A 19,549-nucleotide genomic window follows, 5' to 3' on the forward strand; every position below is an offset into this window, starting at 1 on the left:
GGCTTGTGTGGCTCGTCCTATATTTCACAACTAGGTACACATGTGCACACACACACACACACACACACACACACACACACACACAGTGGAGAAGTGACGTAAAATGTCATCCTCGCTCTTTCTGAGTTAACACTATGTTGACCCTTTCTCTATTTGTCGACAATGCTGAACATTAAAACAGCTGCAACACAGTGACTGATGCAACTTATGTCACAGGCAGTCCTTCTGCCTCAATAAGAGAGCAGGGGAAGTTTATGTACCAACAGTTGGTTGGTTCAGTCACATGACACATGACTGCTAGTCTTTTCTTCTATGGACTGCTAGCTGTGGCATACTTTGTACTGGACACTTTTATACTTTACTATTTTATGGTAATTATGATTTATTTAAAAAAGAAACATATTATAATATATAATAACTATATTTTATTTTGAAAAAGAAACAATATATAATAATTATAATTTAAAATAAAGAAGAAACATCATTATGTGATACTGTAAAAGAAAGTAGCACTCATTTTGCATTGAGATTGGTGAGTTAATAAAATTCTTAAGTAGCTTTACTGCAGCAATGCTAGCACAAATGTTTTTATGTAGTAGTACTAGCATCCATGCACGTATTTATCTTGCATGCGTACCTTTTGCAACTAAAGTACTCCCTTGAATCAATTAACTTAATCCACTTGATTCTACTGTTTAATACAAATATTATGATTTGTTTATTACTATTTTTGATAATCACAGGTCTGTTTCCTTAATTCAGTAACCAGCCGTAAGAGACAGGAATCACAAAGATTTAAAATTCTAAACCCAGTTTTTTCTCAACTATTATAGTATTCCTATATAATAATCCAACCCTTTTAATGTTTGATTAGAAATTGTTATCCATGAAGATAACAGAAAATTGAGTTTTAGTTGCAAATTAAATATGTATTACATTTTCCAAAAATGTGATGGTAAGAATGTATTCAACACAATTCTTGCTGTATTTAGCAAAACATTATTTTCATTTTGGAATTTGAATGAAATTTCTATCTTTAAATAAAGTTACTATTTTGAGTTATTACTGATTTTAGTTTGTCAAAATTATTCTGTAATTTTGTAGAAAGAAAGTAATTTTCTAGAATGGAAATATCAATGACCAATAAAATATTACTGTTTCTTAAGTTATTAACAGAATTTCTAATCCAGGATTTTTTACCCTTCATTTTGGATTTTGAATGATTTTTTGTTTCTAAAGTTACACCACTGAAATCTCAAAATAACCAAGGTCATTGTCATGTATTCAACACCACCAAAATTTTGAAATAACCAGGGTCACTGTCATGTATTCAACACCATTTACACAATACACTCTGTAGTAAATTTATTTTGAGTAGTACAAGATTGGCCTCTCTAACAGTGAACAGAATATTAATGGATCATACTGTTTTTTTATTTATTTATTTATATTTTTTGTAGAATTGGCAAGCTAATGTTACTAAAAACTGTTGTATGTAACAGAAGAATGTCTTGAACATAGTGGTTGGTGTACTTATATTTTAAATAGGCAATGCAGAAAAAAGGGAGAAAGAATGTGCATGGTGAACTGCAGTCTATTTTTGTGAGGTTGACTATCTCCTTACAAAAAACAATGCCTATTGTCCACCAAACATGATGCAATAAACAGATGCTTTTCTTCTTTTTCTTCCTGCATTCTCTAAAGTCTGAGTACATAGCCATGTTAAAGAGCAATCCTTCTATTATATGCCAGTTTTTAAAATTATATTCTCTTGGCAGTTCCATTAAAAAATTGCCTTGGAATAAAAAGTGATACAAAATCACATTCATCAGCTGTGTGGGTAAACTTTTAAATGGCTTGACATGGTTTTTAATGACCCTTACTGTAATGCACCAGTTTTTATTCATTAACTTGTAGTTACTTTAGGTTATATGCATAAAAAAAATGAGTATTGTAGTCTGAAAATATTTTTTGGTGGTCCATCTGAAACAGGTTAGAACCATACTCACTTTTTGCCATTACTTTTATTGTAACTAATATGAATCTCATCTAATGCAGGTCGTTAGTGGAACTGAACCCCTGCATTAGCAGTGACCTGACTATATGTTCGCTTTCACCTTGCCCTCCTGCTGCCTTACTTGTAAATTAATGAATGTATGGTGCAAAAAACAGATCTGAAGATATTTCCTTGGTATTTTTTCACAGCTCAGAGACAGTTACCAATATATGAGCAATTAGTTCAACTTAGGCTGTGTCCACACTATTGGGCAATGTATGACAGGCAAACACTGTTATGATGTCCCATTCCAATACACAAGCTAGAAAGGGTGAGTGGCAGGCACAGAGGTGGACATCAGAAGCAAGGAAATGATGGACAAACACAAACGACTGGTTTCCCGTGAGTGCACTTGAGCAAAACACCAAAAACTCTCATCTGGTAGGTGGTGCTAAACACTACTAAAGGTTTCCCACACAAGGCTATTTTTTTCTTCACAGTGCTGAACATGGTGAAACAGCTCTCATACCTTGCAGTCCACTTACTGTGTACTGAACAACCTTAACTGCTTGACCGAACCACCTCCCGAGCGGTGTAGAATAGATACTACAGGCAGTTGCTGTCCTGTAAGGGCAGAGTCTGACTGGCTCTGTCCAAAAGTGAAGAAGGGTTTGCACCTTTATCTCCTCTCATCTCATCTGGTAACACTACTTTGGAAGTGAGTGAAACCCACTTAGCAACCAGTGCCTGTCAGGCACTGCCTGATAGTGTGGACATGGCTTAAGTATTGTTCAATGCCTCAAAACCCAATTCCTCTGTTTATCAACTTCCACATAACTATTCCCTCCTCTTTAATGACACTCAACTGTCCTCCTCCTCTACACTGAACGTTTTTGGTCTGTCCTTTTCTGAAAATTTAAACTGGAAACTAACCATCTCATCTCTACCTATACCTAAAGCAGCTTCTATGAAGTTAGATGTCTCTGCCAATTTTTTCATGCCTCCAGCTGCTAAATTTGCACAGGAGCCTTATCTATAAGTCCATGTATGAAGTATGCCTCACATGTATGGAGGGTTCCACTCATGCTGCTTTTCTAGACAGGGTGGAAGCAAAAGCATTTTGTCTTCTCAACTCTTCTCTAACTGTCTTCAGCCACTCTCTCATCACTGCAATGTTGCATTTCTTGATATCTTCTACTGCTATTTTCATGCTAATTGCTCTTATGATCTTGGTATACCTTCCCCCATCCTGCAGCCTCAATGTGCAAGATTTTCTACTTTCACCCCTATTCTGTCCACCTCTCTAATGCAATCATTCATCCCTTTCTCTGGTAAACTCTGGAACTCCCTGCTTGCTTCTGTATTTCCACCTTCCTACGACTTGAACTCTTTCAAGAGTTCTCCAGTATTCTCAGTCATTCATCCCTTTCTCTGGTAAACTTTGGAAATCCCTGCCTGCTTCTGCATTTCCTCCTTCCTATGACATGAACTCTTTCAAGAGGGAGGTTTGAAGACACTTATCTCCAATTTGGAAGTTCATTTTTTACTACTATTTAAGAACTTGCACTCACTGGGCCTTTATTGCACTTTTGTTGCCCTTGGCCAGTGCCCCTCTTGCATAAAAAATAAATAAAAATAAATGTAAATAAAATAAATAAAAATAAATTTATTAAATAAAATAAATGTAGCACAGCACTTACCAGGGCTCACTGGGGATCTATTGAGAGCACCAGGTCATCTCCTTCCAGCTTCATGTCCTTTGTGACATCAACTGTAGTGACTTTCCCATCACATGGTGCCTGTACCACCATCTCCATCTTCATGGCTGAGAGCACCACAAGTGGGGATCCCTTCTTCACTTCATCTCCCACCTTTACTTTGATGTCTATCACAGTGCCAGGCATAGGTGCCCCAACCTGACCCTTCACTCCAGGTGTTACTTTAGGATGAACATGGAGCTCCTGTTGAAGAGAATAATAGCATTACTACACAGTTTTGTTGGTTTTATATAACTGAAGTTAAGCTTATTGTTAATTTATAGAAAACTCCATCAAGACTAATGAGGAAAGTATTGAATGAAACCAAATGCAAGATGTATTGCAATTAAATTCTCCACAATTATAATCACCTAAAGTACTCAGTAAACAGTTTGTCTTGCAATATGAAATAGCAGGATCTGGATTTTACTGGGCTCTCAAACTCAATTTCAAGAAGCAATTATCCACTTAGTTATGATCCTAAGGTCCATCAACAATTTTGTAATTATGCAGTGGCCAAAGTGGAGTTTACAACTTATTTTGCTAGTTGGTTTGCCAAGAATATAATTTGGTTTCATGTGATCTTACACATGTAAAATTGGTCTTGCCTAATAAATGCAATGCTAATTATTACAAAGAATTCAGCCACATCATACCTAGCATGACTCGTATCATACTAACTCAAGAACTGTTAAAATGTTTGTCCAGTTAGGTTAACGAATTGGAAAAGAGATGTGACTATTTAGTTGGAAAACAAGGTTTTGGAAAGAGAAATGCGAATTTCTGGAAAATGAGAGAAAGGATGAGAACAGAAAGTTGAATTATAAATATGAGGAACTGAGCAAAAATCTAGAGAGCTGCAAGGTAAAGGTGGGGATTAATTAAGAAAAGTTGATAGTTATATTGTGTGGGAAAAGAAAATGATGAAACTGCTAATTTAAAAGATATAAATGAACAATCAGAACAATCAGTTGAAAGATAAGGAAGAATTTGTAAAAAGGCAGTAGCTAAATTTATTAAAGGAAAGGAAGATTTGGTCAGGAACACTGTAGAGAAGAAAAATGCATAATTGCTTTTGGGACCAAGGAGGAAAAGATAGTAGATAAACACGAGAGAGGAAAAAGGAAAGGAGCATTGCAATGGATCTAGTAAATATTGTGATGATTAAACATGAAAATGATTAGTAGGGGGAGACTGAGAAAGAAACAAGATTGGGGAAGTATGTTGAAGAAAAAAGCTCACCAATGAGGATTAAATTTTAATAGCAAAGGGAAACAGAAGAGGTACTAAGTGGAGCATGAAGATTAGGAAGAAAGGAGGACAGTAAAAATATCTGGATACAGGGAGATATGAATGAGGAGGAGAGTGAAAATGAGCGATTTGTGGAAGCAGGCTAAGGAAAAAAACGAAGCCAAAATGGAGGAGAAAAAAGTTCTACTGGAAAGTCAGGGACATGAGGTTGATAAAGTGGATGATTGGAAAAAAGTTGAGTGAGAAATTGAAGATCACTTATACTAATGTAAATGAGTTACTTTCAGCACAAGTGGAACTAAATGACTACTTAAGAGAGTATGCTCTAGATGTGATGGGAATTACTGAAAAGAAGCTAAGTGACAACACTGAAGTGAATAAATTTAGGTGAAGGAAAGTACAATGTATGGCTGAGAAACAGAAGTGAAAAACAAGGAGGTGGAGTAATGATTTTGATGAGAAAGTATTTATCGGCCCATGAGACTAATTGTGATTATGAACTGGCTGAAGCGATTAAAGTTTAGGTGGTGTGCAGAGAGGAAGTGGTATATGTTCCTTCTAAAACAAATTCCTGGGGGATTGTGGAATATAAGGGTAAATTAGAGGATACGCATAGACATGATGGCAAGCAGAGACAATCTATTGATTATGGAGGTTAGGAGTGGTTAAGGAGGTTAGGTGGGAAGAGTGGTCAGTGGATGGAAGTGACGAGTCTTGGGGAGGAGAGTTGTTAAGGATGGCAATGGAGAATTCAATGACACAATGGGTGGAAGAAAATTCAAGGTTCAGGGGAGATGATGAACCCTCAGGGCTGGATTTAATTTATATGAAGGAACCTGAAGTCACTGAGGATATAGATTAATGTCCAATAGGCAAAAGTGATCATGTGGTGGTGGAGTATACATTGAGAGTAGGAGGAAAGATATGAAGGAATGAGTACCACAGAATAGGAAGATTCAACTATGGAGGAACAGACTTTGGAAAACTGAGGAATTACTTTGAGCAAGTGGACATGAATCAGTTTGACGAAGCAATTGGAGAAGAAGATAAATGGGGAGAGTTTATTTATTACACTGAGAGTAGGAGGAAAGATACGAAAGAATGAGTACCACAGAATAGGAGGATTCAACTATGGAGGAACAGACTTTGGAAAATTGAGGGATTACTTTGAGCAAGTGGACTGGAATCAGTTCAATGAAGCAACTGGAATAGAAGATAAATGGGGAGAGTTTATGAACATACACGATAAGGAGAATACAATGAGCAGCGACAAAGTTGTCTTTGACCCTATCGGATTTACTGTTTGGAGAGAGACTAAAGAAACTAAACCTGCCCACCTTGGAAGAGAGAAGAGAGATAGGTGACCTGATTGTCTTATATAGGATTTTGTTGAGCTATAAAAAATTGGACTGGAGTGATATGGTGGTAGGAGACTTTAGAAGCATAAGAAGGCACGAGAAGGTGAAGAAAGGTGCATGTAGAACGGATATTAGGAAGAATAGCTTCCCACAAAAGACTGCAGGAATCTGGAATGAGCTGCAAAAAAGTAGTAAATGCAATAACTATACATGATTTTAAGGAAAAACTGGATAAGAGTAGATATCGAGATTGGACACCACAAGCTTAGATTCTTCCTCCTGTAAACCACAACTAGGTAAATACATACACACACTATATATAACTCCCTCCAGGAGTGTCTCTCCAAAGCCATGGCCATGGCTTGCTTGTTCTAGTGCTTGGCCTCTACTACTGATATTACTGGTAATTTTAAAACTTTATTCTGTTTTAGTCCTTGCTATACTTGGTAAAAGCCAGATTTTGAATAAATTAATAAAACAAGATAGGTGTAAGGAAGTTAATGAATGGTGTGTAAGTTTAGACTGCCTGAAATACTTTAGTTGTGTAGCAATACGTTAGTCAAGGCTGACCAAAGTACACTTGGGCTTGGTGATGATTGCCTTGGCTGGATCAGTATCATGCTGAACTTTCACTTCTATGAGCAGTCTGACAGAGATTCAATCCCCAGTGAAAACAGGAAGATTTTGCTAAGGAGAAACTGTAAGCACCAGATACTGAAGGAAAGCCATAAATGCAAGGATAGTCAAATATAATTAAAACTTCACTTGTGTTTAGGTGATCATCTTGGCCTGATTTATGAGGTGTTGGAATTCTGATTCTGTGAGTGTCCTGATTCCCTGTGAAAGCTCTTATGCCAGTTCACACATATATTTCAACCTTTCTATGATGCTCCAAGTTAAGGTATCACAAATGCAAAGAGTCACCTTATGGGGACATCAGCCTGATATTTATTTCTGTATTAAGCTTTAAAAATGCAAGAAAAACACACAAATAGGAAAAGTAACCTTACCTTCACTGCTTCTTGATCTCGAACCATCACCGATCTCAGCTGACCATTGAGCTCAAAGAAAACCTCCCTTTCTCCATTGGGAGTAAGATCTTCAGCCATGGCCAAAGTCTTGATGTGTAGTGTCTTCCCCTTTTCAATCTCCACTTCAAATTCTTCACCAACCTGTTATGTGACAATATCTAAGATTTTTTCTTGGATAGACAACACACCAAACTGCCTAAAATAAATCTGGAGAAAAGCATTAATATAGTAAAAGTATCCTATGGCTTATCCTGATGATTTTAGTAAACACCATCAAAGATAGAGATGAAAAAATCATACACCATGGGAAGCTGCCACCAGGTGAACAAGGCTTTGAAGCAAGCACCATTGTCATAATCCTAATTTTGATAAGCTTGTTCCACATTTACAAGTTATTCCTACCTCAATAGCTTACTCCATTCCTTCTTTGTTTTACATACTAGTTCTCTACCTTTTACTTAGATAATTGAACAATGAACATCACTGACTTGGTCAATGTCATCTTTTCTAACCATGGCAATAAGCAATGTCATCTTTTCAAACCATGGCAATAAGCTAATGCTATCTGCTTGTTTTTCATCACTTCAAAATAAGCCCACATTTGACAAGCCCACATCTGACAAGCAATCATGATTAAACTGCACTTCCATCTCATTCTTCTTGTTTCATTGCACTCAGCGTCTTGACAAAACTATCTTTAAAGCCCAAATTTCAGTCATATATAATATATATATATATATATATATGAGGGGCACTGGCCAAAAAAACTGAAGTGCCAATCCATGTACAAAGTCAAAAGCATTAGTCAAAAAATGCAAGATAAGTGTCTTGAAACCTCTCTCTTGAAAGAGTTCAAGTCATAGGAACGTGGAAATACAGAAGCAGGCAGGAAATTCTAGAGTTTACCAGAGAAAGGGATGAATGACAGAATACTGGGTGAGAGAAAGAAGAAAGTCTTGTGCAGTGAGGCTGCAGGAGGAGGGGAGGCATGCAGTTAACAAGATCAGAAGAGCAACTGGCATGAAAATAGCAGTAGAAGATAGCAAGATATGCAACATTGTGGCAATGAAAAAGAGGCTGAAGACAGTCAGTTAGAGGAGAGGAAAGACGAAAAGCTTTTGATTCCACCCTGTCTAAAAGAATGGTATGAGTGGACCTGCCTCCCCCACCCCCCATCCCCCATATATGTGAAGCATACCCCATACATGGACAGATAAGATTCCTGTAGCTCCTGGACAAAGTTAGCAGCTGGAGGGGTGAGAAAAGCTGGTGGAGACAACTCAGAATGCCTAACTTCATAGAAGCTGTTTTAGCTAGAAATAAAATGAAAAGTTTCAGTTTAGAATATAAGTAAAGGATAGACTAAGGATGTTCAGTGTAGAAGAGAGGGACAGTTGAGTGTTACTGAAGAAGAGTGGATAGGTGTCTGGGATGCTGTGTTGAGTTTATAGATATAGGAATTGAGTTTTTGAGGCACAGAACAATACTATGTTTGCTCTGCCCCAATCAGAAATTTTAGAGAGATCAGAAGTCAGGCATTCTGTGGCTTCCCTATGTGAATTGTTTACTTCCTGAAAGGTTGGATGTTGATGAAAAGATGTGTTAAAGTGCAGGGTGGTATCATCAGCATAGGAGTGGATAGGACAATAAGTTTGGTTTAGAAGATCATTGATGAATAATGGGAAGAGAGACAGGACAGAACCATGAGGAACACCACTGTTAATAGATTTAGGAGAAGAACAGTGACATCTACCACAGCAGCAATAGAACAGTCAGAAAGGAAACTTGACAAAGTTAGAGAGAAGGATAGAAGCTGTAGGAAGGTAGTTTGGAAATCAAAGCTTGGTGCCAGACTTTATCAATGAACTCCAAACACCTTATAAAAATTTTTTGCAAATTTTTTTAGAATGATTAACAATTAAATAATATAAATTACAAACAATACATATTTAATTTAAATATGGTAATAAACTTCAACTATTTTTATTGAGTACATAGTAAGCAAGACTGTGTCTGCAACAGCTGTGCACTGATGATGCCACAACTTGCACTACCATATTTGTTTAGAAATCATGATGGTAATGGCACCCACTGCTTAAACAGTGACAATAGCTCTGTATTATGATGATTGGTAATTGGTAGTGTTAACACAATAGCTCTGTATTATGATGATTGGTAATTGGTAGTGTTAACAGTGTTGATTGATGATATTAATAATTAATGATTGATAATCTTAATATTGCTGGTTGATAGTGGTAATATAAATATGGTAATAAACTTCAACTATTTTTATTGAGTACATAGTAAGCAAGACTGTGTCTGCAGCAGCTGTGCACTGATGATGCCACAACTTGCACTACCATATTTGTTTAGAAATCATGATGGTAATGGCACCCACTGGTTAAACAGTGACAATAGCTCTGTATTATGATGATTGGTAATTGGTAGTGTTAGCAGTGTTGATTGATGATATTAATAATTAATGATTGATAATCTTAATATTGTTGGTTGATAGTGATTAATGCATTTATAATGGCCAATACTGATGACAGAGGAGGTTAGTGGTGATTTAGTAGTATTAAGGTAAGTACTTTGATTTTTTAGTCTAAATTTTAATTATTTCTGTGCATGAAAATGATAAAACCAGCAAATAAAGTTATGTAATGATATATAATAGTGAATGGGCCATGTGGTGAAAGTGTGAGACATTCAGCTTGTGGTCTGTTGTTAGTAGCATTTTCCCCATCCCACACCCCAGATTAGGTGTGCCAAAACTGGGGTGCACCTTATGTACTGGAAAATACAGTAGGACTTTTCACATATGGGGGTATTACCTTTGGACCAGTGAGGAAGATTCTCGTGTCCAGTTTGTCCACTGGCCCATACTTTTCTCGGAAGCGAAGGAAATCATCTGTGACCTGAGGAACATTTGTCACACATAGTTAATGAAAATGTGTAAAGAAATAAGAAACTATAAGTACTATAAGCCATAATAAATGGTGAGCTCAACTCCAATTGATATAGATATTATGATTACACTCTCCTTGACTTGGCCATACTTTCAATTTTAGTGTATTTACTTTAATTAACAACAGTATAATTCCAACATGAATGGGTTAAATTTCTGAGCATTTAAACTTACCGTAGGGTACATTGAGGAGCTGACTGTATCATAGTCATTGATGCGAGGGCCGTGGTCTTCAGTCAGTTGAGTTTTAAGGCTGGCAAAGTCCAAAGGAGGCATTTGTGCCCCTGGCCGACCATCAACAATAGGTAGTCCTTTCAGCATCTAAACAAATATTTTTTTTTAAAGAATGTTTTTGTAAGAGTAAATAAGTTAATATAATTGTACAACAAAATCTAATGCACAGACTAAGAAATGGATATTTCTTTATTGTCAATATTTACTTGAATTTTATGAATATTCTTTTGCAGCACCATAAGCAATCTTTGGTTTAGCAGTATAGTGTATCACATTATATATTTAATATTTAAAGGAGCATATAAAGTACTGTAATAATTTTGTCTAACAAAGTAGATGAACACGTTTGCAATTAAATTTTTTGTACTTTGGAGTGAATTTCGTAAAGATCTTAATACAAGCAAAAGTACCCAATGAAGAAATACTGTCAAAAAATAAATAAAAGACCCACAAAATAAAATAACATAAAGTAGAATAAGTAAAGTAAATAAATAAATAAATGAATAGATAGGTATATAAATATGTATCAACTTCATATACTGAAGAATGGTGTGAGTATGTATTGTGTGCAGTACTATGATGCACCAAATGCATGCCAGCAAACTCTGTTTATGCCATCAATGAAAACTTCTGGCTTGTCAGGTAATGTCTTTGTAAGTATGGAAATGAAATCTCTAGCATCATAACTAACATTTTTTATCTTGTAGTTGACCATGTGTCAACTTCTGTGCTTGAAACACATTTGTTCAACTCCTCTCAAAGAACTCATGATCATCCTCCATGATTCCATTAGAGGACAAAGATCTGAAGACCTGCACAAGTTCATAGATAAGCAATCTCAACATGTATCACACCAACACTTCTTTGGCCAATATATAGATGCCAATACTGACTAATGGATTTATTTATTTTTTTCTTTAAGTCTGACCATTTCTCCAACACAATACTGGTTCAAAATTAATTATAAAATAACACAGGACAAGCTGCCACTACATATAATTTTGAGAAGGAAAAAATAAGGGGATATGAAGTGTCAGAAGAGAGTGCTATCAGAGGAGAAAATAAGAAGTGTGTACTAAGAGGGAAATTCAAGAAAGCATATGAGGTCTGTAAAAAAAACTAATCTTAGGCCATGGGACAAAAAGTAATTTGCTTTTGGGACTCAAACTCTAATGGCTTAAACAGGCCTATTGTGACTTAACACACTTAAATCAATGTCTTTCCATTATCAGAAACATTTCTGAAGATCCTGTTCCTTAACAGTGACCAGGTATCCTCTATTCCTTAACAATGACCAGGTATCCTATCATGTTCTGCATGATCTCTTCTTTGCCCACAGATTAAGACAGTTTCAATAGTTGTCTCCAGTTTAGGTAACAACTAGGGGAACCTTGTCTGAAGTGTTAAGACCCTTGCAAATCTGGAAAATTCAGTACTTAACCAAGAAATCTTGGATCAAATGCAAGGAAAGGAGAGAGAGATCTGTGGAAAACAGGCAACTTGCATTATGTTAATGATCTGACCTATTCTTCACACTTGAACCTGATTTCGTGGCCAAGCACTGAAGCCTTCATCTTGAATGCAACACTGCATCTGGTAACCATTCCAGAACAAGACTCAAATTTTGTCAGCAACAACAGGTTACTAAAGAAACAACAGGTTACTAAAACACTGAGCCACAAGGGGCCTGCTTTGAAGGACAATATAGTTAGAACACAAAACTTGGTTACTTTTGTCATGACCATATAGATCAGATTGTTGTTTATATTAGATCTCATATGTTTTTTTAACTTGAAGGAGGAGAGATCAGTTCAGAGGAAGAAGAAATGTGCAGTGATAACAAACCTGACCTAGGTTATAGGTGAGCACTTATACCTTGATTGGTAACTCAAATGTCTAACATTTTCTAGGTACAATGATTAAATTCTTGTCTTGTCTCGTGACTGGCTCTAAATAATTTTCTCACTGTTTCAGATTTTGCATTGCCACACTACTACGATAAGGACATGCAGCTACATCACACTATGAATTTGCATTTATTGTATGTGAGAGGCTAATAACAGCAAGAATGATATTAGTTTATGAAGATGGCAACACACCTGTTTTAAGAACAGCATTCTAAAACAGGGGATGCATTACTACATATGGTTAAAAATTTTTAAGGATGCACTCCTACAGGCGATATCTAAAGAAAGAAAAACCTTTGTCAATAAAAAGTCTACCCTCAAACATACCTACATAAAATTGTATGTAAATGTTTATGCAAAGAGGTAAACATTTTTGAATGATAAACCCATGAGGTTTATAAAAGTAATATGTGAAGATCAGGATAAACTCTGGTACATGTAATAAAAAAGTAAACACCCTGAGAGCCAGAGGCTTCCAAAAATATACGCATGCATGTATAAATGTGCACGCACATATACACACACACACACACACACACACACACACAGTTTCACACACAAACTATGTAAACCTTGTCATATTCAAGGAAGCTCCAATACATATTTTCAGATTTTAATTAATGGTTTGTAAACAAACTATTAATTATTGTTGTTATTTAATATGGATATCATGCTTTTGTAACATGAAAATAGTTATTTCTGCTGACAAACAAGTTTGTGTGGTGAACCTTACCTCACCACCATCAGCCTGCTCACTACCCCGACGTAACATCTGTCACAATGCATACTAGACAACTTACATCATGCCATTACTTTCAAATTTAATTAGTACCTAACAGTGTGATTTTATAACTACAAGGTAATTCTACTTCATTTTAAGGCAACTTCATAATTGCACTGAATCATCATTAATGCCTTGTTCACCACTGGAGAGCTCCTTGCAAGTGGTACTTAGGCAAAAATTTTCCCATAATCAACTATCATTCAGGAGTTGAACTGACAGGGAGGATGGTGCATAACATCCATTGTGATTGAAATTTTTCTTACAATTGCTGATCCATTTTTCCAGGATACGGCATGCTAAGAAGTCACCTGTTACTGTCTCCTCATAGAATGGGATTTTAAAACGAGAATGTGAACCATGACTAGCTCATTAAGGGCTGTGCATTCAAAGCAAGTAAGTTGAAAGATAAGAAGAATGGTTGCTGAAAGTTGTCTAAGATACCTTGGAGATTTCTTTTTTTTATGCAGGAGGGACACTGGCCAAGGGCAACAAAAATCTAATTAAAAAAAAAAAAAAAAAAAAAAAAGCCCACTGAGATGCTGGTCCCTGAATAGAATCCAAAGCAGTAGTCAAAAACTGAAGGATAAGGGTCTTGAAACCTCCCTCTTGAAGGAGTTCAAGTCATAGGAAGGTGGAAATACAGAAGCAAGCAGGGAGTTCCAGAGTTTACCAGAGAAAGGGGTAAATGATTGCATTAGAGAGGTGGACAGAAAAGGGATGAGAGAAAGATGAAAGTCTTGTGCAGTGAGGCTGTGGGAAGAGGGAAGGTAGGCAGTTAGCAAGATCAGAAGAGCAATTAGCATGAAAATAGCAGTAGAAGATAGCTATAGATGCAACATTGTGGTGATGGGAAAGAAGTCTGAAGACAGTCAGTCAGAGGAAAGGAGTTGATGAGATCGAAAGCTTTTGATTCCACCCTGTCTAAAAGAGTGGTATGGGTGGAACCCCCCCAGACATGTAAAGCATACTCCATACATGGATGGGCAAGGCCCTTTTACAGAGTTAGCAGCTGGGGGATGTGAAAATTGGCAGAGAAGTCTCAGAATGCCTAACTTCATAGAAGCTGTTTTGGCTAGAGATGAGATATGAAGTTGCCAGTTTAGATTATAAGAAAAGGACAGACTGAGGATGTTCAGTGTAGAAGAGGGGGACAGTTGAGTGTCACTGAAGATGGGATAATTGTCTGGAAAGTTGTGTTGAGCTGATAGATGGAGGAATTGAGTTTTTGAGGCATTGAACAATATCAAGTTTGCTCTGCCCCAATCAGAAATTTTAGTGATCAGAAGTCAGGTGTTCTGTGGCTTCCCTGCATGAACTGTTTACTTCCTGAAGGGTTGGACATCTGTGAAAAGACATGGAAGAGTGCAGGGTGGTATCATTAGTGTAGGAGTGGACAGGACAAGAAGTTTAGTTTAGAAGATCACTGATGAATAATAGAAAGAGTGGGTGACAGGACAGAACCCTGAGGAACACCGCTGTTAATAGATTTAGGAGAAGAACAGTGACCGTTTACCACAACAGCAATAGAACAGTCAGAAAGGAAACAAGATGAAGTTACAGAGAGAAGGATAGAAGCTGTAGGAGGGTAGTTTGGAAATCAAAGCTTTGTGCCAGACTCTACTGAAAGCTTTAGATATGTCTAAGGCATAAGCAAAAGTTTCACCAAAATCTCTAAAAGAGGATGACCAAGACTCAATAAGGAAAGCCAGAAGATCACCAATAGAGCAGGCTTGACAGAACCCATACTGGCAATCAGATACAAGGTTGTGAAGAGATAGATGTTTAAAAATTTTCCTGTTGTGGATAGATTAAAAACTTTAGATAGGCAGGAAATTACAGCAATAGGACAGTAGTTTGAGGGATTAGAACGGTCACCCTTTTTAGGAACAGGCTGAATGAAGGCAAACTTCCAGCAAGAAGGTAAAGCAGACAGAGTTGAAAGAGTTTGACTAGGCAAGGTGCAAGCATGGAGGCACAGTTCTGGAGAACAATAGGAGGAACCCCATCAGGTCCATAAGCCTGAAGAATGATAGCATGAAATAGTCAGAGGATAGAGGAGAGGGAGGAACAAACCCTGAATCATCCAAGGTAGATTTTTTGGCAAAGGTTTGAGCAGAGTTTAGTTTTAGAGATGGATGTGATAGCAGTGGTGCCATCTCGTTGAAATAAATGAGGGAAAGAAGAAAAAGCAAAGTTATTGGAGATGTTTTTTGGCAAGAAGCTAGAAGTCATGAAAGATTTTGACATTTTCTATTAATGAAGGAGTTTTTGGCTAGTTGGAGAATAGACTTGACATGGTTCTAGGCAGGAATATAAAGTGCATGAGATTCAGGTGATGGAAGGCTTAAGTACCTTTTGTGGGCCATCTCTCTATCATGTATAGCACAAGAACAGGCTGTGTTAAACTAAGGTTTGGAAGGTTTAGGTTGAGAAAAAGTATGAGGAATGTACGCTTCCATGACATACACTATCACCTCTGTTATGTGCTCAGCACACAGAGATGGGCCTCTGTCACAGATGTTTTTAGGTATGAAGAAACTAATAATTAAAATGAGAGTAGATTGAGAGTTCAATGAGAATTAGTAGTATTGGAAGGAAGTTGAGAGGAAGAAGAGGAGAGTAGTGTGAGTATGAAAATGGAGAAAGGATGAATTGCTTTTAGGTAGCAAGGAAGTTTTGAGAGATGTGTGGAAGAGACATTTTAACCATTTAATTACTGAGAAGACAATAGAGTGAAGTTATAGTATCCAGTATGGGGTATGCAAGCAGATAGGGTAAGTGTGCCAAGAAAAGTCTATGAGAGAGACTGATGGAAGTGACTTAGCAAAGAATGACAAGTTATATGCAGCGTTCATAGGCTGGGAAAAAGTATATGATAGGATGAATAGGAAAGCCCTTTGGAATATTCTTAAAATTTATGGTGTAAGAAGGCATTTGTTGGATGGAATCAAGGTACAGGGATGAAGATGGTGGAAGAAGATCTAGGAGAGAGGTTTGCTTGATGAACAAAAATTAGACAGGGATGTGATGTCCCCATGGTTGTTCGGTATTTTTATTGATGGCTGTAATGTGTCAACCATCATCAGAAAAACTGTCTTTCTTGAAGTTGAAACTCAAATTCACCTCTAGTACTATGTGCCTTCTCATTTTCCTGATTTGAATCTTACTTTCTTAACCACAAATCTTGAGTTTCTTCATAGATTGTTCCCTCCTGGCATTTACTCTATTGTTATTATTAATCTATTACATATATTATTATTACTATCATTATATAATTATACAATTATTATTATATTATTAATAATAAATTATTATTATTATCGTCATCATCATCATCATCATCATTATTACAAGTAATACTTTTGCCAAAAAAGCTCTGCTTCGCATAGGCAAGCTATTTATATGTAAATTATATTCAATTATAATTAAATTGAATGTCTACTGTTAACTATAAATATATGTTTCAAAATGTAAAAAAAAAAAAAAAAAAAAAAAAATGTATGAAGGAAATAAAAGCTAAGGTAAAAAATGTTTATGTAATGCTGAAATAGAATAGAGTGGAATAGGCCACAGTACCATGTTTCTTTCCAGATAACACTGTCTTATTAACAGGGAGAATGGGAACTAAACAGAGTGATGGATCAACTCTATGTTATGTGCAAGATGGAAATGGAAATATTAAAGTTAGGGAAAAAATAAGGTGAGAGAAACAGAGGCGTGAGACTTATGGAAACTTTGTGTGTATCATTTGTACAAAGGCATTAGGTGTGTGTAGAGAGAGAGAGAGAGAGAGAGAGAGAGAGAGAGAGAGAGAGAGAGAGAGAGAGAGAGAGAGAGAGAGAGAGAGAGAGAGAGAGAGAGTTAAGCATCTCATAGAATCGCTTCTAAATCATGAAAGGGAGAAATATATATTACGGATGCAAAGAAAGGTTTAAACAAAAGCATTCTCCTGTCAACACTGATGTATGAATCAGAGACCTGGCTGTGGAATAAGGCACAACAATCAAGATGCATGCTGTGGAAATCAGTTATCTGAGAAAGACATGTGGAGGGACAAGATGAGAGGATGAAGTAATGAAAGTGTGTATGTGATATATGGTATGAGTGCCTGTGCAAGCAGTGTAAATTGTGGAATAGTGAAATGAGTGAAAAGGAATACATCAAGATAGTATGATGGTAATGAGAGTAGGAAGAATAATGAATTTTAAAGAAAGTATATGTGACCAAAAGTTGCTGAAGATGCTAACAGGAGAGGAAAACTATTTAGAAAATGGAGGAATAGAGTAAAAGAACTCTGTGTACCTTGACCATGCAAAAGGGGAATTTTTAGACAGGGAGAAGGGGAGCCTCTTCTGCCAAGGCCATCCCTTTATAGCTGTGGTTCCCAAACGGGGGGCCATGTAGCAAAATGTAAGGGGGGGGCCATAATCTGAGGATACGTATATATTAAACCAAAGGTGTTTAGCGGGTAGGCAGCCAGTGGAGGGAAATTACAGGTTCAGTATAAATGGCTAGACTACATAGACATATATGACACCTCCTACCATTTTCATCAACTTATTCCTGTGAGGCTGCATTTTCTCAACTACTCTACATTAAAACAAAATATTGCAACAGACTTGAAATGAAGCATAACCATTGATGTGCTTTAAGTGAAACAAAACCATGAATCAAGAAGCTTGTTGATAATCTGCAACATCACCCATCACAATGAGTGGAATGGGGATTCATTTGAAGGAAACATGAACTTGGCATGAATATTTAGAAGTAAACAGTCTGGAAAGAGATGCATGTGTGGCCACTGAAGGCCATAGTTGTGGCAGTTATGACTCCCTATGATCACATTTCACTTCAGAATTATAAGGTCATCAGATTTGTCAGTTTCAAAGATCAGATCATATGGCATGGGATTAATACACTTTTAAACCAGTGGAATTTTGTTTTATTATATTTTCTTTGTTTATTGTTTAAAAAGCTTTCTGTAATAATGCCATTTATTGATTACTATACAAGTACAGACATTTTTTATGTGCATTATGTTACTTCTTTAGTACCACTTAAATAATTATATGAGATTCAGCAAAGGCAAACTAAAAATATCTTTACTAATATTTCACAAGAAAAAAATAACAAATGGAATCAGTAAAATTACAGGATTTACTAGAATGGTTTTTATATGGACCTAATGAGTGTAGGACTGTTGACAGTCATGGGTTATGCTTGACGATGGGCCATGGACAAGGATCATGTATGAAAAGTGGGTAAAGACCTGAAAAAGTTTGGAAACCACTGCCTTAGAAGATCTACTCCAAGGGGTATCAGAAATAGTAATCTGAATATAAAAAGGAATCTAATATTTTGACTACTTTTATGAGAATACACTCTCCTGCACCCACTAACCCATTATTGTATCCTGCACCCACTAACCCATTATTGTATTTTATTAAGTGGATAAGTTTTATCAATAACATGAATATGAAACTTGCTCATGTATTATCACACACAAACTATGAGTATAGTCACCACTTAAGCTGATCTAGCAGCCATGTCTCTGCATTCCCCCTATCCCCAACCATTTAGGCAAAATAAATGATAGGTGCACTTGAAAAGTTCTTGGCCTAGGACAAATTTTTAAAGATATCAATAATATCAGAAAAATCATGGAAATAAACATATTTATATGTTTATTTCCATGATATTTATATAAAGTTCTATGGCTGTCAACACACACTCCACCTCCAATGGCTGTTACAGTGAGCATCCGCCTCCCATTTATTTGTTTGTAATATATTTAAAAGGTTAATAATTATTGTTTTTCCTGTTGATACTTTTTAAAATCAACTCTGGCAAAGGATAACTGATAAGATGATTGGAAATATTTGAAGCATAAAAACTACAGAAAGTGTCAAGAACTTCATGTGTGCACCAATCAGATACCTTGCCCAAAGGAAGGAGGCAAGGTGTATGGGTTTTTTGATTAACTTATGAACATGAGAACATAGGGGAAGCTGCAGGAAGCCAATAGATCTGTACATAGCAGTCCTTGTATGAAACATACCTATCTATCTATCTATCTTATATATATATATATATATATATATATATATATATATATATATATATATATATATATATATATATATATATATATATATATATATATATATATATATATATATATATATATATATATATCCCCATCTATATAAATTTATCTGATCATTACTTAATGTCCCTAATGATCTGGCACTGGCAACCTGATT

At 36.3% G+C, this 19,549-nt stretch overlaps 1 protein-coding gene across 9 annotated transcripts in view; it reads right to left on the reverse strand.

Moving 5' to 3' along the window:
- The window catches only part of LOC135100493 (pyruvate carboxylase, mitochondrial-like), a 68,624-nt gene that overhangs the window by 13,718 nt on the left and 35,357 nt on the right, over positions 1-19,549 (reverse strand). For 7 of the 9 annotated variants that reach the window (XM_064003458.1, XM_064003462.1, XM_064003461.1 and 4 more), the window contains 4 exons: positions 10,536-10,682; positions 10,228-10,311; positions 7,373-7,534; positions 3,697-3,957 (listed from right to left, as the gene is read on the reverse strand). In XM_064003458.1, the coding sequence (XP_063859528.1) occupies positions 3,703-3,957; positions 7,373-7,534; positions 10,228-10,311; positions 10,536-10,682 (648 nt within the window). In that variant the 3' untranslated portion in view covers positions 3,697-3,702. Of the gene's footprint in view, positions 1-2,525; positions 2,646-3,696; positions 3,958-7,372; positions 7,535-10,227; positions 10,312-10,535; positions 10,683-18,211; positions 18,556-19,549 lie in introns of those variants that run through there. The other 2 variants (XR_010268737.1, XM_064003464.1) reach the window with 2 other exon arrangements.

The sequence above is a fragment of the Scylla paramamosain genome, chromosome 5 (assembly GCF_035594125.1).
Source record: "Scylla paramamosain isolate STU-SP2022 chromosome 5, ASM3559412v1, whole genome shotgun sequence".
NCBI classification, from domain to species: domain Eukaryota; kingdom Metazoa; phylum Arthropoda; class Malacostraca; order Decapoda; family Portunidae; genus Scylla; species Scylla paramamosain.